Source organism: Ranitomeya imitator, chromosome 1 (assembly GCF_032444005.1).
Source record: "Ranitomeya imitator isolate aRanImi1 chromosome 1, aRanImi1.pri, whole genome shotgun sequence".
In the NCBI taxonomy this organism is placed as follows: Eukaryota; Metazoa; Chordata; class Amphibia; order Anura; family Dendrobatidae; genus Ranitomeya; species Ranitomeya imitator.
The window spans coordinates 935,796,245-935,824,169 of record NC_091282.1 but is presented as its reverse complement, the minus strand read 5'-3'; the positions used below and the strand labels follow the sequence as shown (position 1 = coordinate 935,824,169).

Here is a 27,925-nt window from a genome sequence, read left to right as displayed (position 1 = left end):
CAAAAGGCTCGCCAGAACCTCGAGACAAACTGGGAACCTCTGTCAGAAACAATATTCTCAGGAATGCCATGTAAACGAACCACATGCTGAAAGAACAAAGGCACCAAATCAGAGGAGGAAGGCAATTTAACCAAGGGCACCAGATGGACCATTTTAGAAAAGCGATCACAGACCACCCAAATGACCGACATTTTTTGAGAAACGGGAAGGTCAGAAATGAAATCCATCGAAATATGTGTCCAAGGCCTCTTCGGGACCGGCAAGGGCAAAAGCAACCCACTGGCACGTGAACAGCAGGGCTTAGCCCTAGCACAAATTCCACAGGACTGCACAAAAGCACGCACATCCCGTGACAGAGATGGCCACCAGAAGGATCTAGCAACCAACTCCCTGGTACCAAAGATTCCTGGATGACCGGCCAGCACCGAACAATGAAGTTCAGAGATAACTTTACTAGTCCACCTATCAGGGACGAACAGTTTCTCGGCCGGACAACGATCAGGTTTATTAGCCTGAAATTTCTGCAACACTCTCCGCAAATCAGGGGAGATGGCAGACACAATGACTCCTTCCTTGAGGATACTCGCTGGCTCAGATAACCCCGGAGAATCGGGCACAAAACTCCTAGACAGAGCATCCGCCTTCACATTTTTAGAGCCCGGAAGGTATGAAATCACAAAATCAAAACGAGCAAAAAATAACGACCAACGGGCCTGTCTAGGATTCAAGCGCTTGGCAGACTCAAGATAAGTAAGGTTCTTATGATCAGTCAAAACCACCACGCGATGCTTAGCACCCTCAAGCCAATGACGCCACTCCTCGAATGCCCACTTCATGGCCAGCAACTCTCGGTTGCCCACATCATAATTACGCTCAGCAGCAGAAAATTTCCTGGAAAAGAAGGCACATGGTTTGAACACTGAGCAACCAGAACCTCTCTGTGACAAAACCGCCCCTGCACCAATCTCAGAAGCATCAACCTCGACCTGGAACGGAAGAGAAACATCAGGTTGACACAACACAGGGGCACAGCAAAAACGACGCTTCAACTCCTGAAAAGCTTCCACGGCAGCAGAAGACCAATTAACCAAATCAGCACCCTTCTTGGTCAAATCGGTCAATGGTCTGGCAATGCTAGAAAAATTACAGATGAAGCGACGATAAAAATTAGCAAAGCCCAGGAATTTCTGCAGACTTTTCAGAGATGTCGGCTGAGTCCAATCCTGGATGGCCTGAACCTTAACCGGATCCATCTCGATAGTAGAAGGGGAAAAGATGAACCCCAAAAATGAAACTTTCTGCACACCGAAGAGACACTTTGATCCCTTCACGAACAAGGAATTAGCACGCAGTACCTGGAAAACCATTCTGACTTGCTTCACATGAGACTCCCAATCATCTGAGAAGATCAAAATGTCATCCAAGTAAACAATCAAGAATTTATCCAGATACTCACGGAAAATGTCATGCATAAAAGACTGAAAAACAGATGGAGCATTGGCAAGTCCGAACGGCATCACCAGATACTCAAAATGACCCTCGGGCGTATTAAATGCCGTTTTCCATTCATCTCCCTGCCTGATTCTCACCAGATTATACGCACCACGAAGATCAATCTTAGTAAACCAACTAGCCCCCTTAATCCGAGCAAACAAGTCAGATATCAATGGCAAGGGATACTGAAACTTAACAGTGATCTTATTAAGAAGGCGGTAATCAATACACGGTCTTAGCGAACCATCCTTCTTGGCTACAAAAAAGAACCCTGCTCCCAATGGTGACGACGATGGGCGAATATGTCCCTTCTCCAGGGACTCCTTCACATAACTGCGCATAGCGGTGTGTTCAGGTACGGACAAATTAAATAAACGACCCTTAGGGAATTTACTACCAGGAATCAAATCGATAGCACAATCACAATTCCTATGCGGAGGTAGGGCATCAGACTTGGACTCTTCAAATACATCCTGAAAGTCCGACAAGAACTCTGGGATGTCAGAAGGAATGGATGACGAAATAGACAAAAATGGAACATCACCATGTGCTCCCTGACAACCCCAGCTGGTTACCGACATAGAGTTCCAATCCAATACTGGATTATGGGTTTGTAGCCATGGCAACCCCAACACGACCACATCATGCAAATTATGCAGTACCAGAAAGCGAATAACTTCCTGATGTGCAGGAGCCATGCACATGGTCAGCTGGGCCCAGTACTGAGGCTTATTCTTGGCCAAAGGTGTAGCATCAATTCCTCTCAACGGAATAGGACACCGCAAAGGCTCCAAGAAAAATCCACAACGTTTAGCATAATCCAAATCCATCAGATTCAGGGCAGCGCCTGAATCCACAAACGCCATGACAGAATATGATGACAAAGAGCACATTAAGGTAATGGACAAAAGGAATTTGGACTGTACAGTACCAATAACGGCAGAGCTATCGAACCGCCTAGTGCGTTTAGGACAATTAGAAATAGCATGAGTAGAATCACCACAATAGAAACACAGTCTGTTCAGACGTCTGTGTTCGTGCCGTTCTACTTTAGTCATAGTCCTGTCGCACTGCATAGGCTCAGGCTTACTCTCAGACAATACCGCCAGATGGTGCACAGATTTACGCTCGCGCAAGCGACGACCGATCTGAATGGCCAAGGACATAGACTCATTCAAACCAGCAGGCATAGGAAATCCCACCATTACATCCTTAAGAGCTTCAGAGAGACCCTTTCTGAACAAAGCCGCTAGTGCAGATTCATTCCACAGAGTGAGTACTGACCATTTCCTAAATTTCTGACAATATACTTCTACATCATCCTGACCCTGGCATAAAGCCAGCAGATTTTTCTCAGCTTGATCCACTGAATTAGGCTCATCGTAAAGCAATCCCAGCGCCTGGAAAAATGCATCAACATTACTCAATGCAGAATCTCCTGGTGCAAGAGAAAACGCCCAGTCCTGTGGGTCGCCGCGCAAAAAAGAAATAATAATCAAAACCTGTTGAATAGGATTACCAGAAGAATGAGGTTTCAAGGCCAAAAATAGCTTACAATTATTTCTGAAGCTCAGGAACTTAGTTCTGTCACCAAAAAACAAATCAGGAATCGGAATTCTTGGTTCTAGCATCGATTTCTGATCAATAGTATCTTGAATCTTTTGTACATTTACAACGAGATTATCCATTGAGGAGCACAGAGCCTGAATATCCATGTCCACAGCTGTGTCCTGAAGCACTCTAATGTCTAGGGGAAAAAAAAGACTGAAGACAGAGCTAAGAAAAAAAAATGATGTCAGGATTTTTTTTTTTCCCTCTATTGGAAATCATTGGAGTGGCTCCTTGTACTGTTATGGCTGGCAATCAGGCAACACAGCGTGCAGTAATCAGCGCACATACAGAGATCTGGCAATAACCAAAAACAATAGGACGAGCTCTGAGACGTGGAATCTCTGTAGACTGCAGTACCTGATCTATCCTCACACAACTATAAGCAGCAGTGGATTGCGCCTAACAACTACCTATGCAACTCGGCACTGCCTGAGGAGCTGACTAGCCTGAAGATAGAAATACAAGCCTGACTTACCTCAGAGAAATACCCCAAAGGAATAGGCAGCCCCCCACATATAATGACTGTTAGCAAGATGAAAAGACAAACGTAGGAATGAAATAGATTCAGCAAAGTGAGGCCCGATATTCTAGACAGAGCGAGGATAGCAAAGAGAACTATGCAGTCTACAAAAAACCCTAAAACGAAAACCACGCAAAGGGGCAAAAAGACCCACCGTGCCGAACTAACAGCACGGCGGTGCACCCCTCTGCTTCTCAGAGCTTCCAGCAAAAGACAATAGCAAGCTGGACAGAAAAAAACAGAAAACAAACTAGAAGCACTTATCTAGCAGAGCAGCAGGCCCAAGGAAAGATGCAGTAGCTCAGATCCAACACTGGAACATTGACAAGGAGCAAGGAAGACAGACTCAGGTGGAGCTAAATAGCAAGGCAGCCAACGAGCTCACCAAAACACCTGAGGGAGGAAGCCCAGAGACTGCAATACCACTTGTGACCACAGAAGTGAACTCAGCCACAGAATTCACAACAGTGGTCCCTAAAAAAAAATGGTGTTGTAAAAATGAGAAATTGCTGGTCAACTTTTAACCCTTATAACTCCCTAACAAAAAAAAATTTTGTTTCCAAAATTGTGCTGATGTAAAGTAGACATGTGGGAAATGTTATTTATTAACTATTTTTCATGACATATCTCTCTGATTTAAGGGCATAAAAATACAAAGTTTGAAAATTGCAAAATTTTAAAAATTTTCGCCATATTTCCGTTTTTTCATAAATAATTGCAAGTAATATCGAAGAAATGTTACCACTAACATGAAGTACAATATGTCACGAAAAAACAATCTCAGAATCAGCGGGATCCGTTGAAGCGTTCCAGAGTTATAACCTCATAAAGTGACAGTGGTCAGAATTGCAAAAATTGGCCTGGTCATTAAGTACCAAATTGGCTTTGTCACTAAGGGGTTAAACAATACAAGTCACGACTGGTACAGGAGGAGAGAGGACCCTGCCAACGAGAGCTAACAATCTCCAAGATCAACTTTTTTCTCTTCAGAACATAACATCTTTTCCCACATGCTTTTGGCATAGTTCATGTAGGTTTTGGGAAAGCATAAGAGGGCTTTGGTTTTTTTCTATGTAAGAAAAGGTTGCCATCTCGTCAACTTACCTCACATGCCAGAGATATTAAGGATATAGGAGATTGTTGTAAAATGCAATAAAATACCAGTACTTTCCAACTCCTTCAATGTTGGCCCCTTAGCAGCCTAGCCGACTGTTTTTTTCTTGTCTTTTCATTAATTTTTGAAGGACATCAAGTTCTAGGTAATGTCATTGCTGTACCAAATTTCAGCTACTTCTTGATTACCGTCTTCACAGTGTTCCATTGTATATCTAATACCTGACTAATAACTTACAATAATTACTTCACTTTGCTGTGTTGTAAGCTGTTTACAGACCATTGCTTTTGCTTATAAAATTCAATCAAGGAAATGTCAGGAAAATCCCACTAGAACAGCTAAGCGTTATATAAGTTTAATCAGAATCACCATAAATGATGTCAGCTGTGCACTGACAACTAACCATTAGGTTAAATGTGATTAATTCTGAACAAAACCAAATCTCCAATTGTAAGAAGATTTTCATACATTATTTTAGTTTTGGTATTTTTATTTTCCCTCTCAAATTAATTTTAGCTTGTTTCTTAATGGATTTGTACAGATTACTGATGACATTAAAGGTGGAAAAAGTTCTGAAACGATTCTTTGTATTTTTAACTTGACCAAAACCTGGCATTGTAACAGGTAGACTTTTCATATCCATTATATATTACAACATAAGGTATAAATTGAAATGGTAGACATGTCTCTACCTGTCCACATTGGAAAAGACTGGTAATATCAATGGTATGCAGCCATATGTCACTACTTTGTTATTTATTGATTAATCAAAATACTATTACTTTTTATACCCTCAGGACCAGGAGCCTATGACCCAGTAAAGAAGCCAGTCATACAAACTCCGTCATCTGTTCCAAGAGAAGAGCGTTTCAAAGACTCAAAGGAAATTACTCCAGGGCCTGGGTCCTATGAGGTACCAAATAAGTGACTTACATAGATTTTATTGAACTCCATTGAAGTCACCTTGTGTATATGTAACTGGGTAAAGATATTAAAGAAGGTTTCTTTATATATACTAAATGGCTAAATATTGATACAGTATATTATAAATATAAAGAATAATATACATCACTGCTCTGTTATATTTTTTTAAACGCCATGTACAAAAACAGTGCTACAATGATTTATAGAAGTAAATAAGTAGTTCTCCAGGATATAATGATATACTGTATATTTTTTATTTTAATCTTTAAAGTAATCTGTCAGAAAGATATATCCCTACAACTCTTAATATGGCCATGTTGTTCTAAAGACAAATCTAGTGGGTTGTCAGTAAAGCAAGGAGGACAAAGATTAGAGCCAAGGAGAAAGAGGCTTGGGAAGTCATTTTACATGCCCAGGGCACTTGAGCTAAATTTGCATGATAGTTAAAACAGCAATTTTTAATTCATTAACTAAAAGCTGCATAAGCAGAGATGTGGATGACATTATTTTACAGATATTTGAATGTGACAACACAATATAACACTATTTTCTCAGTGTCTTCAAGTACGCCTAGCCTTGTTGAGATGGGAGTAAAGAAATAGCACTAAGAAATTCTGCTTTACTTTATTAGTCTTTTACATATTTTGCTAAATAATTACTCTATGCTTCTTTAAAACCTAACCCGGTGGTATGTTATTAGCTATTTAATAAAGCTGGAAAAGATATTAACATTTGTATAGAATCGGCGATGATTATAAATGTCACTCCCACCTAATAAGAATGCACAAGCAGGTTGGGAATAATTATTGTAACGTAGGCATTGGAGAATTCAGAAATCAGTTCCCTTTCTAATGCATCTATGCAGAAAGCTAGCTATATCTAATTATGTAACTCGCTCTAAACGGTAATGTGGCATTTTGTATTCTATATCAATGACACAACCGTTGTCCATGTGAAGGACTGTTCTGTATAATTCACGTAGGTTCTAAAATTATGATGGAATTTTAAGCAACATACTGTCTATACTGCATTAATTTTAACAGAATATCCCAAAGTCAATTCTATAAATATATCTGATACTGTGGCAATTCTTAGTAAAAAGGTTTGTACACTACTAGTGCACCCCCATATTTGTGGATCAAGGGAGGTTGCAAAAATGAAAAAAAAATGATACCCATCTCCTGGACCGGTGCTGCTCTTCCGTTTTTAATGCTTTGCCCTCATTGATATGTTTGCTATTTCTTTAGCAAAGGTGCTACGTAAGCACTTTAGTCAATCAGTCACCGATTGGCTGTAGTTTTCATGTGACATCCTTGCCCGGGTGTTGATCCCAGAAGACTGCTGGGAACACATTGTTAAGTAAAGGTTCTTTCAGACATCTGTGATCATCAGTCCAATCTTGGATTGAAATGTATGGACTGGCTGCAAGTCTCCCACACCGAGTGTGACAGCTCCATATATTTCTATGAATCTGTCACACTCAGTTCGAGAGGTGCGCCATCAATCCCTGGTTTCCGATCTGAGATCTGACCAATGATTGCAGACTTCTGAAAGAGCCCTAAAGAGAAGCGATGCCTGACTGGGGGGAAGGTATCAATTATTTTCTATTTTATTAACCAACCTAGACCCCATAATAAGAATTTGCCTGTAGTCTTGACATCTGACCCCAATTTAGGTTTATGAAAGCTTTAGACAATAAATTAGCATTTTGCCACATCTGTTGTCATATTAATGAAAATTCAGGGCAATTAGAGAGAACATTTTCTATGTTATGGATAAAACTGATCACGGTGGATACATGGTCATTGTTTACTACTTTTCCTCAAAAAGTGTTATATTTTTCCTTTTTTTCTCCTAAATATATTTCTGGCTCTACAAAAGCTGTTTGCATTTAAATTGATAAATGTCATGTCTAGAAAAATAACATTTCCCAAGACTGGCAACTTTCAATGTCAGTATGCAAAATGCTGCATGTTCTTATCAACTATCATTTCAGACTGACAGAACACATCTTGGTCTTAATGGTTTCGGTCACCTATATAGGATATCTGATGCATGTTATGTGTGAGACATATGAGCTCACATCAAGTAATGGATTGGCGTCTTTGTTCTTTTCTCTTTCTTCTAGACAATATTTCATTTGAAAATAACATACGAAGATTGTCAGAAATGTGTAGAAATTAATTCAGTGCCTATAATATGGGAATACTTTTCAAATCTCTCTTGATCTTTTCAAATGTCCTATATTATTCCTTATGACTATAATAAGACACATTTGTCAGGATTTATGAAATATTGATTGCAAATATCACAAGATAAAACAGACAACATTGTCTGGGTAGATGTTAATAACTCAAGCTAGTATGATCGGAATTGTGAGTGAAAATAGTGTATTTAACATTTATGCAAAAAGACTGCATTTTTTAGAAAAGCATGATACTGTGGTCAAAAAGTCCCATCTGAAGCTTTAAGTAGACTAACTCACATGCTGCTGTTGCATAAACTATGGGTTCTGTTCTGTAAACTATTGACGATAGATCATCTGACCACTGGAACACCGTCCAATTCTCTTTATTAATTACAGTTGCATGTTGGACATAATGTTTATTGGATGTTATTTGTGCATTATTGCAGCTTAGCCCAGAACATGAAAGAAGCTGGTCATGTACTCATAAAAATATGAAAGACTTTGGTAGCATCCTAGCTGTTGGAAACCTACCTATAGCACATTGATGACACATCCTGTGTCCTCTCCTCATTAATTATTGGTTTGTGTGTCAATGCTATGATTAATTTTTTGCATGGTATCATTGTAAAAGGGGTTTTCATTTTTAGAAGAATAACTCCAAACAAGTTCTTTCATGTAAAAAAGCAAAGGCAGATAGTACTCAAGCAATACTACTCCAACAACAGCATCCCGCCGCTCCTCCGGTCTCTGTGTAGCACAGAGCTGAAGTAAAAAATGAGCTCAATTGCTCATGCTGTCTACATTAGTAGGTGAATGTCAGCAGCATTGATGTGAACTGTTGACTAGTGATGAGCGAGTGAGCTCGTCACTACTCGTTAATTGCTCGAGCATCAGTGTACTCGGGATGCTCGCTACTCTGTGAGTATTTTTCTAATGTTGGAGCGGTAGCTCGAGTCCCCGCCCCACATGTTTGGCACTATTTAGACTGCCAATGAACATGTGGGGATTGCCTACCAGTCACTGTAATGCTGTAGCCATCTTGGTTCTGATAGTATTGTGATTGCCTGGCCTTAAAGCAACATCAGGTCTATATAAGACCAGCGTAGGGAGAGGTGCTGATGAGAGAGGGACAGAATTGTAGCTGCGTGTTAGCCAGGGATTCAACCACATTAGCATTTCTTTAAAGTACAATAGCAGCCCTTAGGGCTAATGATAATCAATAGTAATACTGGTTGCAGCACTTAGGGACAAATTGCGCTGAAGGGATCATGTAGGACAGGATAGGGTGAACTGATTGTCCTTTATGCTGCTGTCTGCAACTCATACCAATACCCCTTCTCAGGGCTAATAATATGCTTTTTGCTCTTAACCTTCGTCCAGCTGAGTAGGTACAATTGTAACTATTCCGTTTTAAAATTGCAATAACTTTTTTTTTGAAAAGCCGTAGAGGGCTGAAATTTCGTGACATCTCTGCAGTTTTGGTCCAGAATATATTGGCCAAATTTCAATAAAATATATATGAAGGTACAATTGTACCTCTGCAGCCTGTTAACGTTGTAAAATTATGCAGCCTGACGAAGGTTAATCCTGCAAATTGTTCTGAGCAGGGAAATATTATACACAATTTTTACTGTGGCAGCTGTGCATCAAAAGCACACAGCCAGACTTGGTTGGATCTCAATAGCAGTGCCATATTGATACTGTAGTCTTATACGTCCACCTGAGGTGTGGAAATTTTTTTTCAGCAGTGACATTTTATAAGGCATTTATTGTCTTATAGTTTTACCTCAAAACCCCCCAAAAATTGTTTATTAAAGAATAGCATTGCTATATTGATACTGCAGTCTTATACATCGATCTGAAGTATAAACATTTCATTTTGTCAGCATTGTAATACTGCAATTTTTTCAGCAGTGACATTTGATACAGCATTTATCGTGCGAGAAATGAACCCCAAACCCCCCCCCCAAAAAAATTTTTTATTAAAAAATCACATTGCTATATTTATATTGCAGTCTTATACTTCCATCTGAAGTGGGCAAATTTTGCTAGCATTTTAATATTGCATTTTTTCTCAGCAGTAGCATTTTACACAGCTTTTATCATTTTAGAGTTGATGCTCAAAACACACACAAAAAAGTGATAAATAGCATTGTTATATTGATACTACAGTCTTATGCGTTCATTTGTAATGGGCAAATTTTGCTGGCATTGTATTGCTGCCTGCTACAATTTATTGACAGGGATATATCATACGTAATTTAAAATGGGCAAGGCATGTGGTACGGGATGGGGAAGTATATGTAATGCCTTCTGCAGGAGCACACAAAACACACACATCATGTTGATCTAGCTTCCTGTTCCACTTTGCAGGGGGGTGCGGAACACCACTCTTGAAGCTAGACCAGTGTGAAAAGGTTGTTGGATGAATATCAGATAATGCTTCCAGTCACTTTATCACCACCATGTCTAACACACGATCCAGTCTCAGTAGCCGTGATTCTGGACCACATAATCCTTACCTTCATCCTCCTTCCTCCCATCATGCTGAGTGCCTGGAGACAAGTGATCCCACACTTGGACACTCCGAAGAGCTGTTCACATTTCCATTTATAGATTATGGCCTCTTGTCAAGTGGGACATGAGGAGATTGCATGTAGAGATGCCCAAATATTTGAGCAGCCACTCTCACAAGAAGGCAACAGTGGGAAAATGCAATTACTGTCTCAAGAGGTAGAGGATGATGATGAGACACAATTGCCAACAAGTGGTGTTGTTACATCAGCAAGTCAGGAGGAAGACCAGGGTGCGGAAGATGAAGATGAGGTGATGGACAATGAAGTCAATGACCAAAACTGGGAAGGCGATATGTAGACTGAGGATAGCAGCGCAAAGCGGGAGGGATCTACAGCACCACCACAGACAGGAAGAGGCAGTGGGATTGCCGGAGACACTAGGTGGGCAACTGCTTCCTAGAGTACCAATAGGGGTGAAGTTGCCATGCCAAGGTGTAGGTGTTCATGAGTCTGGTGCTATTTTAAGGACAGTCCAGTTAACCCCAAAAAAGCCAATTGTAACATCTGCCATCAGAAGGCCCATAGTTGAAGGACCATTAAAAAAATTCCCTTGTGACAACGCTGGCGGCAGAGGTCACATTTCCTTGACTGAGTGGAGACTAGAGAGATACACTATAGATGCAGCAGATGCAGGGTAACACTATCAAAGGTCTGGCATGGGACAGTTTTCTCAGACCCTCCCATCGCACAGGCCCTGATGCTGACAAGGAGGGAAAAGTTTTGAAAGATGCTGAAGGAATACCTTGCTGATCGTACCAGCATCCTCCGTGATTCCTTTGTGCCTTCTAACTATTGGGTATCCAATCTAGACACTTGACATGAAGAGTCTCTCTATGCCTTGGAGGTCCTGGCCTGCCCTGCCACTTGCATTTTATCAGAGCGGGTTTGTAGTGCCTCTGGGGGTATTACAACCGATAGGTGCATCCGGTTCTCAACTGAAAATGCTAACAGGTTGACTCTTATCAAAATGAACAAGGGCTGGATTGGCCCATACTTCTGCACACCATCGGATGACATCAGCGGAACATAAACTCAAATCGAATGTTTGCTTTTTTTTCTGGTCTATTCCCATGCACTCCTTCCCACCCAAACATGGGTATACCATTCAGAATTTAATCTTTTTTGTGTCGTCGTTCTCCTCCACCACCTTATCAACAGGGTGATCATGCTGCCCTCGCTATAATTTTTTTAAGGGTGTTTATGATGCCCTCATTGACAATTTTTAGATGCCTACCTCAAACATTTTTTGATATATGTTTACCCCCAGGGGCAAATGTTTTTCAGCCAATGCACTAGTGCATGGTAATTAAGTGCTATGATTACCACTCCTTAATAATGTGAATAAAATGTATTTTGAGGCCCTCCACTGTGCCTCTTCAAAAGGGTATTGGATTGCCTCCTTCTAATTTTTGGCTTCCCTTGCACTTAGTGCATACGCTTTACCAGTATAGCAGACCCACTCCTTAGTAATGGGAAAAAAAATGCTTTTCTATGGATCCACCTTCTAGTTAAAAGAACATTTTTTGAAACAGAAAGAGCCTATAGGATCTATTATTAAATGATCCAGTGCTGTCAGGTGGTCGTCAAATAGGGAGCTCTCACCCTGCATACAGGATTTTGCAGCCTGTACAGGAGAGTTTGAACAGTAAGTACTGAAGATCCTGGTATCCTCCATATCAGGCTGAGTAGGTGCAAAATGCTCCACTATATTACCTAGCATGGTTGATAAGATAACAGTCCTTGAAGCTGCTACTTAAAACTAATTGCTTTTTTTAGGGCTAATTCAAATAGATTCTACTTTGTTAGAATAATACTGCTCTTATCTGCAATTTGTATAAGGTGAGGTGTTGCAGTAGTAAAATATATAACAGGCATCTAGTCAGGGAATATTGCCTTTTATATTCTAAGCCTTGCACTTGTTTTTTGCCATGGACTCATTGACTGATTCATGTTTTTTACAGTGATCCATACTCAGAAATCTATCAAAGCTGCCAGGGTTATTTGTGTTCATCAAGACTTTATTGCTGCCATTTACAAGAAAAAAATATTTTCAAGGCTGGTTCAAATCCCTTCTATATTGAACAATAATACTGTTCTTATCTGCAATTTGTGTAGAGTGAGGTGTGGCAGCAGGTGTACCATATGACAGGCATCTATTCAGGGATTATTTCCTTATTAAGTTTTAACCTTGCTACAGCTTTGTTCAATGGACTCATTGACTGGTTCATGTTTTTTACAGTGTTCTGTACTCAGAAATTCATCAAATCACACAAAGTTAACTGAGTTAATGTGCCCATTCACAGGTTCTCTGTAGCATCTTTATGGAAGAGATAGTGGTGGGACATTTTACGCTACTGGAGCTGCTATTACCACTTATGAACTCTCGAGTGCTTTGTTTCTATCTATTTATGAGAACTTTTTGAAGCCTGTTTGGGGTCATTGTCCTGCTGGAAGACCCATGACCTAGAATGAAAACCCAGCTTTCAGACCCTGGGCACTACATTACAACCCACAATCCTTTGGGAATCTTCACATTTCATGATGCCTTGCATACAGTCATGGCACCTAGGGCCAGAGGTAGCAAAACAACAGCTACATTTCTTTGAAGCGCCACCATATTTTATTGTAACTATTGCGTTCTTTTATTTTTAGGCCTCGTACAATTTGCAGTAAACAGTAGAATTATGTCTTTTACCAGAAACCTGTATCTTGGTCTCATCTGTCCTCTAAAAATGTTTATACTAACATCGTATTTTTTCATTTTTTTAATGTTTTTTAATATTTTCTAATAAAGTTTTTTCTTGTACTTTACTATGTTTTCGTCTCCCTGGAACATCTCCTCCTATTTTCCGCTAAAAATAATAGGGGCCATCTGTTGTCCCTCTATAAATTGTGAGGTCCACCTGCTGGCCATCCAAGTCTCAAACTTCACAGTATTAATATGAAAAAGAAAATTTGCCCACATCAGATGGATAAATTACAGGGTGGAGCGCGGTAATTTGCTTTTTTGCACTGCATGCTGTGGCGGCACTGTCGGTCGAAGAGAGGGGAGAGTGGGTGTGGCTTACAGTGGCTGATGGGAGATTTGTATTCCTCTGCCTTTCAGTTGCTATCATGCAGTGGACACGTGAGGAGAGGTCATTTTGTGTTGAAGCGTATTTTTCAAATGCCCACTCGATCATTGCAGTGCAGCGTGCTTTTCGTTTACAATTCGCTGTTCCTCCACGCGGACGTGTTCCTGGACGGCAATCAATTGTAAATTGGGTGAATGCATTCAGAACAGCAGGGAATGTGTCATGTGTACGAAGGGGACCTGAGAGAAGGATTACAACACCACAAAACATCGAGAGAGTTAGAAGCAGCAGTACTGCAATCTCCGAAACGCTCTGCTCGGAAGCAATCATTTGCTCTTGGCATTTCAAGACGTTCTCTCCACCGGATTCTTCATGATGAACTGAATTTTCACCCGTATAAAATGTGCATGGTCCAACATTTGTCAGCATGGGACTATTTGACACGGCGGACCTCTTGTGAAGACATGTTAGCAACGATACCCCGTGACGCAATTGTGTTTTTTTCTGATGAGGCACATTTTCACCTCATTTTCACTGTGTGGTGCGCCATATCACGAGTAGGCATCATTGGTCCTTACTTTTTTCAGGATAATGGTCGTGCCATAACTGTGAACTCCGAACGGTACTTGTCTATGATACAGGATTATTTTCAGCCGGCTCTTGAGGCAATGGAACTAGAGGATACATGGTTCCAACAGGATGGTGCCACTGCACACACAGCGAGGGTTACCATGAATTGTTTGAGGCAAATGTTTCCTGGACGGCTTATCTCTTTGAGGGGAGATGTGAACTGGCCAGCACGCTCACCAGATTTAGCCCCATGCGATTTTTTCCTTTGGGGTTACCTGAAGTCTAAGGTGTATATCAACCGTCCCAACACCTTGGAAGACCTAAGGAACAATATTGAAGCTGAAATTGGCAGAATACCAGTGGACATGCTTGTTAGAGTTCATGAAAACTTCAGAAAACGTATGCAGCAGTGTGTGGATAGCGAAGGTCGACATTTGCCAGATACACTATTTAAAACCATGTAATTTAAAAATTCCATTACTGTTCAGTATAATTAAAATATAAAATAAATTTTTCTAATGATCATAATTTTTTTATTTCATTCCCAAATCAGCAAATTACCGCGCTCCACCCTGTATATTGCAGTAGCAATAAACGGCTATGTAAAGTTTAGCTGACTGCTGGCCATAAAAAAATGCTCAGTGAGGGCTGACTGATGGCCCTCTAAAATTAGAGTGAATTGACTTCAAAGATGCAGGAAATATGAGTTGCGGTCATAAGCTTTGTTCAGTTAGAACAATGTGAATGGATGACATACTGTACAGTATCTGAGTGTTACTTGTGCTATGTTCCACAAGTCAACAGTAGCTGCTTATAGTGGGAGTAGATTGGGTAAAGAAGCAGGGATGGCTCCATTATTATTGGAGCCCCTGGTCATGCTGTGTGCAGAAGATAATGATAGAAGCTAGTAAGTTGGCCAAATGCATCTGGGGCGATAATAGAGTTAAAGGAATGCAAAGTTCAAAGGAAAATGTTGGCAAAGTGATCTTTTCTTTATTCAGTTGCAATTCGCAGGGTAGGCCAAGCCAGCAGAGGTTCAGGTCAAATTACATTCTTTGAGAGCAAGTGAAAGCAGGATATTACATAGGTTGAAAACATACAAAATTCCATCTAGTTCAACCTTTCTCAAATATTGAAGATTTTCCCCCTGGAGTGAAGCTAAGAGACTGCCAGTGAACATAATAATGCGTTATCATTCAATGATTACACAATGCTTATTTTCCCAGATTTGGTGAAATCATAAAGTAACTGTTGCACCACTGAGTAATCTGTGGTTTCTATTTTGTGTTTTTTTTAATGTTTTTCTTTGTTTGTTTGTTTTCTAACTCCACCCTATGGCTCCAGAGATATGACCTTTTCTATTTAGTGTTAATTTGTATTCTCTTTTCTCATGGGCAATTGCTCACAAGGTAATAATGCAGATCAGAAAGATGCCCTCCAGAGAATCTAGGGAGAAATGCCCTTATGGTAAAGACCATAAAAATGACCACTAAGTAAAAAGGTCCATATCTCTGGTGCCATATTTAAAAAAAGAGAAAATCGAAATACTCAAGGAAGCAAAGGTAATAACATAATCACAAAAACTGGTCACAGGTCCTTTTTAAAGAAAGGCTACTTTGTAATCCAGTGGTACCAGTTAGCCAATAGACTCACTTTGAACTACCACAACCATGACTGTGAAAATTGTGTGCCAATAAAGGGTAGCTTTGTAGCAACTCACAGGGACATTTAGGTAGCAATAGATGATAATTTAAATGATGCATACTCTGGTGGTACTTCCCACGCCGACCTAGGTCCTTAAACTTCTGGGAGGTTTTGCACTGTAAGTTGATGAAGAAAGATACCAGCCTGTGAAACACAATGCTTGATAAAGGGTCAATGATCTCTTCTAGTGATAAATGATTTTGGAGGTTTTAACTTTCAGAGACCTACAAATGATGTTTTGGATGTCATCACAAAGAATAATACCAAAGCCTTATATAAATTGTGCCTACATGTGTATACAGCACTACCTACTGATGACTGTTATATTTTATGTTAACCCCTTAGTGACAGAGCCAATTTGGTACTTAATGACCAGGCCAATTTTTGCAATTCTGACCACTGTCACTTTATGAGGTTATAACTCTGGAACGCTTCAACGGATCCTGCTGATTCTGAGATTGTTTTTTTGTGACATATTGTACTTCATGTTAGTGGTAACATTTCTTCGATATTACTTGCGATTATTTATGAAAAAAACGGAAATATGGCGAAAATGTTTAAAATTTTGCAATTTTCAAACTTTGTATTTTTATGCCCTTAAATCAGAGAGATATGTCACAAAAAATAGTTAATAAATAACATTTCCCACATGTCTACTTTACATCAGCACAATTTTGGAAACAAATTTTTTTTTTGTTAGGGAGTTATAAGGGTTAAAAGTTGACCAGCAATTTCTCATTTTTACAACACCATTTTTTTTAGGGACCACATCACATTTGAAGTCATTTTGAGTGGTCTATATGATAGAAAATAATGAAGTGTGACACAATTCTAAAAACTACACCCCTCAAGGTTCTCAAAACCACATTCAAGAAGTTTATTAACCCTTTACGTGCTTCACAGGAACTGAAACAATGTGGAAGGAAAAAATGAACATTTAACTTTTTTTTGCAAACCTCTTAATTCAGAACCATTTTTTTTATTTTCACAAGTGTAAAAACAGAAATGTAACCATAAATTTTGTTATGCAATTTCTCCTGAATACGCCAATACCCCATATGTGGGGGTAAACCACTTTTTGGGCGCACCGAAGAACTTAGAAGTGAAGGAGCGCCGTTTGACTTTTTCAATGCAGAATTGGCTGGAATTGAGATCGGACGCCATGTCACGTTTAGAGAGCCCCTGATGTGCCTAAACAGTGGAAACTCCCCACAAGTGACACCATTTTGGAAACTAGACCCCTTAAGGAACTTATCTAGATGTGTGTTGAGCACTTTGAACCCCCAAGTGCTTCACAGAAGTTTATAATGTAAAGCCGTGAAAAAAAAAATCGCATTTTTTCTACAAAAATGATCTTTTTGCCCACAAATTTTTATTTTCACAAGGGTAACAGGAGAAATTAGACCACAAAAGTTGTTGTGCAATTTCTCCTGAGTACGCTGATACCCAATATGTGGGGGTAAACCACTGTTAGGGCGCACCGCAGAGCTTGGAAGAGAAGGAGTGCCGTTTTACTTTTTCAATGTAGAATTGGCTGGAATTGAGATTGGACGCCATGTCGCGTTTGGAGAGCCCCTGATGTGCCTAAACAGTGGAAACCCCCCACAAGTGACACCATTTTGGAAACGAGACCCCTTAAGGAACTTATCTAGATGTGTGGCGAGCAATTTGAACCTTCATGTGCTTCACAGAAGTTTATAACGTAGAGCCGTGAAAAAAAAATTGCATTTTTTCTACAAAAATGATCTTTTGCCCACAAATTTTTATCTTCACAAGGGTAACAGGAGAAATTAGACCACTAGAGTTGTTGTGCAATTTCTCCTGAGTACGTCGATACCCAATATGTGGGGGTAAACCACTGTTTGGGCGCACTGCAGAGCTTGGAAGAGAAAGAGTGCCGTTTTACTTTTTCACTGTAGAATTGGCTGGAATTGAGATCGGACGCCATGTCGCGTTTGGAGAGCCCCTGATGTGCCTAAACAGTAGAAATCCCCCACAAGTGACCCCATTTTGGAAACTAGACCCCCCATGGAACTTATCTAGATGTGTGGTGAGAACCTTGAATGCCCAAGTGCTTCACAGAAGTTTATAATGCAGAGCCGTGAAAATAAAAAATATTTTTTTTTCCACAAAAAAGATATTTTAGCCCCCAAGTTTTTATTTTCACAAGGGTAACAGGAGAAATTGGACTGCAATAGTTGTTGTGCAATTTATCCCGAGTACGCTGATGCGCCATATGGGGGGTAAACCACTGTTTGGGTGCACGGCAGAGCTCGGAAGGGAAGGAGCGCCTTTTTGGAATGCAGACTTTGATAGAATGGTCTGTGGGCATTATGTTGCGATTGCAGAGCCCCTGATGTACCTAAACTGTAGTAACCCCCCACAAGTGACCCCATTTTGGAAACTAGATCCCCCAAGGAACTTATCTAGATGTGTGGTGAGAACTTTGAATGCCCAAGTGCTTCACAGAAGTTTAGAATGCAGAGTCTTGAAAATAAAAAATATATTTTTTTTCCACCAAAAATATATTGTAGCCCCCAAGTTTTTATTTTCACAAGGGTAACAGGAGAAATTGGACTGCAATAGTTGTTGTCCAATTTATCCCGAGTACGCTGATGCGCCATATGTGGGGTTAAACCACTGTTTGGGCGCACGGCAGAGCTCGGAAGGGAAGGAGCGCCTTTTTGGAATGCAGACTTTGATAGAATGGTGTGTGGGCATTATGTTGCGATTGCAGAGCCCCTGATGTACCTAAACTGTAGTAACCCCCCACAAGTGACACCATTTTGGAAACTAGATCCCCCAAGGAACTTATCTAGATGTGTGGTGAGAACTTTGAATGCCCAAGTGCTTCACAGAAGTTTAGAATGCAGAGTCGTGAAAATAAAAAATATTTTTTTTTTCACAAAAAAGATATTGTAGCCCCCAAGTTTTTATTTTCACAAGGGTAACAAGAGAAATTGGACCCCAGAAGTTGTTGTCCAATTTATCCCGAGTACGCTGATGCCCCATATGTGGGGGTAACCCACTGTTTGGGCGCACGGCAGAGCTCAGAAGGGAGGGAGCACCATTTGACTTTTTGAGCGCAAAATTGGCTGTCGTGTTTGGAGACCCCCTGATGTACCTAAACAGTGGAAACCCCCCAATTCTAGCTCCAACCCTAACCCCAACACAACCCTAAACCTAATCCCAACCTCATCCATAATCCTAATCACTAACCCTAACCATAATCACAACCCTTACCCCAAAACAACCCTAATGTCAACCCTAACCATAACCCTAATCAAAACCCTAAATCCAACACACCCCTAATCCTAATCTCAACCCTAACCTCAAACCTAACCCTAATCCCAATACACCCCTAATCACAACCCTAACCTTAACCCTAATCCCAACCCTAACCCTAATACCAACCCTAATCCAAACCCTAACCCTAATCCCAGCTCTAACCCTAACTTTAGCCCCAACCCTAGCCCTAACTTTAGCCCCAACCCTAACCCTAGCCCTAAGGCTACTTTCACACTTGCGTCGTTTGGCATTCCGTCGCAATCCGTCGTTTTGGACAAGAAACGGATCCTGCAAATGTGCCCGCAGGATGCGTTTTTTGCCCATAGACTTGTATTGCCGACGGATCGTGACGGATGGCCACACGTCGCGTCCGTCATGCACTGGATCAGTTGTGTTTTGGCGGACCGTTGGCACAAAAAAAGTTCAATGAAACGTTTTTTTGTACGTTGCATCCGCCATTTCTGACCGCGCATGCGTGGCCGTAACTCCGCCCCCTCCTCCCCAGGACATAGATTGGGCAGCGGATGCGTTGAAAAACTACAGCTGCTGCCCACGTTGTGCACAATTTTCACAAAGTGCGTCGGTATGTCGGGCCGACGCATTGCGACGGCCCCGTACCGATGTAAATGTGAAAGAAGCCTAACCCTAAATTTAGCCCCAACCCTAACCCTAAATTTAGCCCCAACCCAAACCCTATATTTAGCCCCAACCCTAGCCCTAACCCTAGCCCTAACCCTACCCCTAACCCTACCCCTACCCCTAACCCTAACCTAACCCTACCCCTAACCCTACCCCTAACCTTACCCCTACCCTAACCCTAACCCTACCCCTAACCCTAACCCTAACCCTACCCCTTAACCCTACCCCTAACCCTAATTTTAGCCCCAACTGCTGTTCTCCAGCCGGCCGGCAGATGGAGACAGATGGCGGGCGCACTGGGCATGCGTCCGCCATGTTCTTCTGCCGGCGGCCAGGAGGAGCAGCAAGAGGATCCAGGGACACAGGTGAGTATTGTAGGGTCCCCGAATCCCCCTATTTCTCTGTCCTCTGATGTGCGATCACATCAGAGGACAGAGAATTACACTTTACTTTTTTTTTTTTTTTGCGGTCGCCGGTAAACAGTTAATTACCGGCGATCGCAAAACAGGGGTCGGTAAAACCGACCCCGATCATGCTCTTTGGGGTCTCGGCTACCCCCGGCAGCCGAGACCCCAAAGATTCTCCCGGTGCCAGCCGGTGGGCGCACTGCGCATGCGCCCGCCATTTTGAAGATGGCGGCGCCCACCGGGAGACACGAGGAGCATCGGGGGAGCTAGGTGAGTATTGGGGGGCCACCTGGGACCCCTTTTCTCTGTCCTCCGATGTGCGATCACATCGGAGGACAGAGAAATTAAAAAGAGATCTTTTTTTTTTTTTGCAATCGCCGGTAAACGGTTAATTACCGGCGATCGCAAATGCGGGGTGGGTTAAAACTCCCCCAAATCATGTTCTCTGGGGTCTCGGCTACCCCCGGCAGCCGAGACCCCGGAGAAAATCGGCCTCTGGGGGGCGCTATTGACTTTTTCCACAGCGCCGTTAATTAACGGCGCTGTGCTTTAAGTACCCTTAGCGGCCGCCGTTAAAAGGCGTATCGGCGGTCGCTAAGGGGTTAAATAATAAATTACACCAATTTAAATATTTTACATTGGTCATCCTACAAATAAAGGCATTTCAGATGATAGTGAACATATTTTATCTCTGAGGACTCTATGGATGGTTACTACTGTAGTCTCCTTGGTATTGGAAATGGCTGGTGTCCCAACCACCAGACTTTTTGTTTTTACATGATTGACATTTTGGAACAACTGTTTTAAGTATCATTGTTAGATATGCTTAGTTAATACATGTACTATGAATTGCAATAAAAACATGTATTAGATTTCCCAGGCAGTTCCTGCATCAGTATGGCATCAGCATGATAGCCAATACTAATCTGATAAAATGTGGATCTACAGAAAATGGTGTTTGAATGTCACCTTTTATTCTGAAATGTGCCACAATGTGGAAGCTAGATAGTCTTTGCAGGTTTAAGAGGCTCTGAAGATGGCAAATGTTATTAGATACTTGGACACTGTGCGGTCTTAAGTGCTGAAATAAATTGAAGTTGCTCTGAACACAAATCACACAGGGGAGTGAAAAGCCAAAAGAAGCATTATGTGCCATGCAACATATTATACTTGTTAGGGAGGCACACGATTGTCTTGTAGCACATCTATATTTCCAGAAAGGACAAGGGAGTCTTTAATTACAGCTGGCAGACTTTAACATTTTTAAATAAAATATTGTTTGCTTCCCTTTTCCATAAAATCTTAATTGCCTTAACATTTCAGCTTACGGACACATTTTATATATAAGGCAATATGCGTGAATCCTAAAAGTATTTAAACTGAAAAAAGTCAAAGCGATGGTAAGTTACTGCAGGTGAGGGAAGGTTTAGCCTTACCACTGAATTCCCCATAACAACACAGTAGCCAGAGAGGAATGCCAGCCTGAGGGAGCAAATGTTTGGCACTTTTCATAGCCAGGTTGGAGGGTTCCTTTAATTATCCACTTTGTAAAGGCTCATGAAGATGACGATTGCTTCTGTAGAAGTGCCATCTCTCAAAATATCGGATTGCACTCATACCAATATTAACCCCTTTCTGACCTCGGACGGGATAGTACATCTGAGGTCAGATCAACTGCTTTGATGTGGGCTCCGGCGGTGAGCCCACATCAAAGCCGCAACATGTCAGCTCTTTTGAACAGCTGACATGTGCCCGCAATAGCTGCGAGTGGAATCGCGATCCACCCGCCGCTATTAACTAGATAAATGCCTCTGTCAAACACTGACAGAGGCATTTAACTACCGCTTCCGGCCGCGTGGCCGGAAATGTGCTCATTGCTGACCCTGTCACATGATTGGGGGTCAGCGATGCGTCAGGATAGTAACAATAGAGGTCCTTGAGACCTCTATGGTTACTGATGCCGGCTTGCTGTGAACGCCACCCTGTGGTCGGCGCTCATAGCCTGCCTGTAATTAAGCTACATAGGAGCGATCTGATGATCGTTGCTATGTAGCAGAGCCGATCCAGTTGTGCCAGCTTCTAGCCTCCCATGGAGGCTATTGAAGCATGGCAAAAGTAAAAAAAATGTTTTAAAAAATATGAAATAAATAAAAAAAATATAAAAGTTTTCACCCCATTCAAAATAAAACAATAAAAATAAAGTAAAATATACACATATTTGGTATCGCTGCGTTCAGAATTGCCCGATCTATCAATAAAAAAAAGGATTAACCTGATCGCTAAACGGCGTAGCGAGAAAAAAATTCAAAGCGCTAAAATTACATTTTTTTTGGTCGCTGCTACATTGCATTAAAATGCAATAACGGGTGATCAAAAGAACATATCTGCACCAAAATGGTATCACTAAAAACATCAGCTTGGCACGCAAAATATAAGCCCTCAACCGACCCCAGATCATGAAAAATGGAGACGCTATGGGTATCGGAAAATGGCACAATTTTTTTTAGCAAAGTTTGGAATTTTTTTTCACCACTTAGATAAAAAATAACCTAGACATTTTTGGTGTGTATGAACTCATAATGACCTGGAGAATCATAATGGCAGGACAGTTTTAGCAGTTAGTGAAGCTAGCAAAAAAGCCAAACAAAAAACACGCATGGGATTGCACTGTTTTTGCAATTTCATCGCACTTGGAATTTATTTCCCATTTTCTAATACACGATGTGGTAGAACCAATGATTTCATTCAAAAGTACAAAAAATAAGCCCTCACATAGCCATATTAACGGAAAAATAAAAAAGTTATGGCTCTGGGAAGGAGGGGAGCGAAAAACGAACACGGAAAAATGGAAAATCCCAAGGTCATGAAGGGGTTAACCCCTTCATGACCCAGCCTATTTTGACCTTAAAGACCTTGCCGTTTTTTGCAATTCTGACCAGTGTCCCTTCATGAGGTAATAACTCAGAAACGCTTCAATGGATCCTAGCGGTTCTGAGATTGTTTTTTCGTGACATATTGGGCTTCATGTTAGTGGTAAATTTAGGTCAATAAATTCTGTGTTTATTTGTGATAAAAACGGAAATTTGGCGAAAATTTTGAAAATTTCGCAATTTTCACATTTTGAATTTTTATTCTGTTAAACCAGAGAGTTATGTGACACAAAATAGTTAATAAATAACATTTCCCACACGTCTACTTTACATCAGCACAATTTTGGAAACAAAATTTTTTTTTGCTAGGAAGTTATAAGGGTTAAAATTTGACCAGCGATTTCTCATTTTTACAACGAAATTTACAAAACCATTTTTTTTAGGGACCACCTCACATTTGAAGTCAGTTTGAGGGGTCTATATGGCTGAAAATACCCAAAAGTGACACCATTCTAAAAACTGCACCCCTCAAGGTGCACAAAACCACATTCAAGAAGTTTATTAACCCTTCAGGTGCTTCACAGCAGCAGAAGCAACATGGAAGGAAAAAATGAACATTTAACTTTTTAGTCACAAAAATGATTTTTCAGCAACAATTTTTTTTATTTTCCCAATGGTAAAAGGAGAAACTGAACCACGTACGTTGTTGTCCAATTTGTCCTGAGTACGCTGATACCTCATATGTGGGGGTAAACCACTGTTTGGGCGCACAGCAGGGCTTGGAAGGGAAGGAGCGCCATTTGACTTTTTGAATGAAAAATTGGCTGCACTCTTTAGCGGACACCATGTCACATTTGGAGAGCCCCCGTGTGCCTAAAAATTGGAGCTCCCCCACAAGTGACCCCATTTTGGAAACTAGACGCCCCAAGGAACTTATCTAGATGCATAGTGAGCCCTTTAAACCCCCAGGTGCTTCACAAATTGATCCGTAAAAATGAAAAAGTACTTTTATTTCACAAAAAAATTCTTTTAGCCTCAATTTTTTCATTTTCACATGGACAACAGGATAAAATGGATCCTAAAATTTGTTTGGCAATTTCTCCTGAGTACACCGATACTTCACATGTGGGGGTAAACCACTGTTTGGGCACATGGTAAGGCTCGGAAGGGAAGGAGCGCCATTTGACTTTTTGAATGAAAAATTATCTCCATCGTTAGCGGACACCATGTCGCGTTTGGAGAGACCCTGTGTGCTTAAACATTGGAGCTCCCCCACAAGTGACCCCATTTTGGAAACTGGACCCCCCAAGGAACTTATCTAGATGCCTAGTGAGCACTTTAAACCCTCAGGTGCTTCACAAATTGATCCGTAAAAATGAAAAAGTACTTTTTTTTCACAAAAAATTTATTTTCGCCTCAATTTTTTCATTTTCACATGGGCAATAGGATAAAATGGATCCTAAAATTTGTTGAGCAATTTCTCCCGAGTACGCCGATACCTCATATGTGGGGGTAAACCACTGTTTGGGCACACGGCAGGGCTCGGAAGGGAAGGCGCGCCTTTTAACTTTTTGAATGGAAAATTAGCTCCAATTGTTAGCGGACACCATGTCGCATTTGGAGAGCCCCTGTGTGCCTATGCAATGGAGCTCCCCCACAAGTGACCCCATTTTGGAAACTAGACCCCCCAAGGAACTTATCTAGATGCATACTGAGCACTTTAAACCCCCAGGTGCTTCACAGAAGTTTATAATGCAGAGCCATGAAAATAAAAAATAATTTTTCTTTTCTCAAAAATGATTTTTTAGCCTGGAATTTCCTATTTTGCCAATGGTAATAGGAGAAATTGGACCACAAATGTTGTTGTCCAGTTTGTCCTGAGTATGCAGATACCCCATATGTGGGGGTAAACCACTGTTTGGGTGCACGGCAGGGCTCAGAAGGGAAGGCACGCCATTTGGCTTTTTAAATGGAAAATTATCTCCAATCATTAGCGGACACCATGTCGCGTTTGGAGAGCCCCTGTGTGCCTAAACATTGGAGATCCCCCACAAATTACCCCATTTTGGAAACTAGACCCCCAAAGGAACTAATCTAGATGTGTAGTGAGCACTTTGAACCCTCAAGTGCTTCACAGAAGTTTATAACGCAGAGCCATGAAAATAAAAAAAAAAAATTATTTTCTCAAAAATGAATTTTAGCCCGCAATTTTTTATTTTCCCAAGGGTAACAGGAGAAATTTGACCCCAAAAGTTGTTGTCCAGTTTCTCCTGAGTACGCTGATACCCCATATGTGGGGTAAACCACTGTTTAGGCACATGCTGGGGCTCGGAAGTGAAGTAGTGACGTTTTGAAATGCAGACTTTGATGGAATGCTCTGTGGGCGTCACGTTGCGTTTGCAGAGCCCCTGATGTGGCTAAACAGTAGAAACCCCCCACAAGTGACCCCATTTTGGAAACTAGACCCCGAAAGGAACTTATCTAGATGTGAGGTGAGCACTTTGAACCCCCAAGTGCTTCACAGAAGTTCATAACACAGAGCAGTGAAAATAATAAATACGTTTTCTTTCCTCAAAAATAATTTTTTAGCCCAGAATTTTTTATTTTCCCAAGGGTTACAGGAGAAATTGGACCACAAAAGTTGTTGTCCAGTTTCTCCTGAGTACGCTGATACCCCATGTGTGGGGGTAAACCACTGTTTGGGCACACGTGGGGGCTCAGAAGGGAAGTAGTGACTTTTGAAATGCAGACTTTGATGGAATGGTCTGCGGGCGTCACATTGCGTTTGCAGAGCCCCTGGTGTGCCTAAACAGTAGAAACCCCCCACAAGTGACCCCATTTTGGAAACTAGACCCCCAAAGGAACTTATCTAGATGTGTGGTGAGCACTTTCAACCCCCAAGTGCTTTACAGAAGTTTATAACGCAGAACCGTGAAAATAATAAATACGTTTTCTTTCCTCAAAAATAATTTTTTAGCCCAGAATTTTTTATTTTCCCAAGGGTTACAGGAGAAATTGGACCACAAAAGTTGTTGTCCAGTTTCTCCTGAGTACGCTGATGCCCCATGTGTGGGGGTAAACCACTGTTTGGGCACACGTGGGGGCTCAGAAGGGAAGTAGTGACTTTTGAAATGCAGACTTTGATGGAATGGTCTGCGGGCGTCACGTTGCGTTTGCAGAGCCCCTGGTGTGCCTAAACAGTAGAAACCCCCCACAAGTGACCCCATTTTGGAAACTAGACCCCCCAAGGAACTTATCTAGATATGTGGTGAGCACTTTGAACCCCCAAGTGCTTCACAGACGTTTACAACGCAGAGCCGTGAAAATAAAAAATCATTTTTCTTTCCTCAAAAATGATGTTTTAGCAAGCAATTTTTTATTTTCTCAAGGGTAACAGGAGAAATTGGACCCCAGTAATTGTTGCGCAGTTTGTCCTGAGTATGCTGGTACCCCATATGTGGGGGTAAACCACTGTTTGGGCACACGTCGGGGTTCGGAAGTGAGGGAGCACCATTTGAATTTTTGAATACAAGATTGGCTGGAATCAATGGTGGCGCCATGTTGCGTTTGGAGACCCCCTGAAGTGCCTAAACAGTGGAAACCCCTCAATTCTACCTCCAACACACCCCTAACCCTTATCCCAACTGTAGCCGTAACCCTAATCACAACCCTAACCCCAACACACCCCTAACCACAACCCTAACCCCAACACACCCCTAACCACAACCCTAATTCCAACCCAACTCTAAGGCTATGTGCCAACGTTGCGGATTCGTATGAGATTTTTCAGCATCATTTTTGAAAAATCCGCGGGTAAAAGGCACTGCGTTTTACCTGTGGATTTACCGTGGATTTCCAGTGTTTTTTGTGCGGATTTCACCTGTGGATTCCTATTGAGGAACAGGTGTAAAACGCTGCGGAATCCGCACAAAGAATTGGCATGCTGCGGAAAATACAACGCAGCGTTCCCGCGCGGTATTTTCTGCACCATGGGCACAGCGGATTTGGTTTTCCATATGTTTACATGGTACTGTAAACCTGATGGAACACTGCTGCGGATCCGCAGCGGCCAATCCGCACCGTGTGCACATAGCCTAATTCTAAAGGTATGTGCACACGCTGCGGAAAACGCTGCGGATCCGCAGCAGTTTCCCATGAGTTTACAGTTCAATATGAACCTATGGGAACCAAAAATCGCTGTACACATGCTGCGGAAAAACTGCACGGAAACGCAGCGGTTTACATTCCGCAGCATGTCACTTCTTTCTGCGGATTCCGCAGCGGTTTTACAACTGCTCCAATAGAAAATCGCAGTTGTAAAACCGCAGTGAAATGCGCAGAAAAACCGCGGTAAATCCACGATAAATCGGCAGCGGTTTAGCACTGTGGATTTTTCAAATCCGCTGTGGAAAAATCCGCATAGGACCAGAATACGTGTGCACATACCGAAACCCTAACCCTAGCCCTAACCCTACCCCTAACCCTACCCCTAACCCTAACCCTAACCCTAGCCCTAACCCTACCCCTAACCCTACCCCTAGCCCTAACCCTAACCCTACCCCTACCCCTAGCCCTAACCCTAACCCTACCCCTAACCCTACCCCTAACCCTACCCCTACCCCTAACCCTAACCCTACCCCTAACCCTACCCCTAACCCTAACCCTAGTTCTTACCCCAACCTTAGTGAAAAAAAAAAAATTTCTTTATTTTTTTTATTGTCCCTATCTATGGGGGTGACAAAGGGGGGGGTCATTTACTATTTTTTTTATTTTGATCACTGAGATAGGTTATATCTCAGTGATCAAAATTCACTCTGGAACGAATCTGCCGGCCGGCAGATTCGGCGGGCGCACTGCACATGCGCCCGCCATTTTGGAAGATGGCGGCGCCCAGGAAAGAAGACGGACGGACCTCGGGCGGCCAGGTAAGTATTAGGGGGGGGAGA

At 41.7% G+C, this 27,925-nt stretch overlaps 1 protein-coding gene across 3 annotated transcripts in view; it reads left to right on the top strand.

Moving 5' to 3' along the window:
• Nucleotides 1-27,925, top strand: part of STPG2 (sperm tail PG-rich repeat containing 2) — a 1,447,347-nt gene that overhangs the window by 912,583 nt on the left and 506,839 nt on the right. For all 3 annotated transcript variants that reach the window (XM_069743604.1, XM_069743605.1, XM_069743603.1), the window contains one exon: nt 5,537-5,652. In XM_069743604.1, coding sequence (XP_069599705.1) covers nt 5,537-5,652 — 116 coding nt within the window. The remainder of the gene's footprint in view (nt 1-5,536; nt 5,653-27,925) is intronic.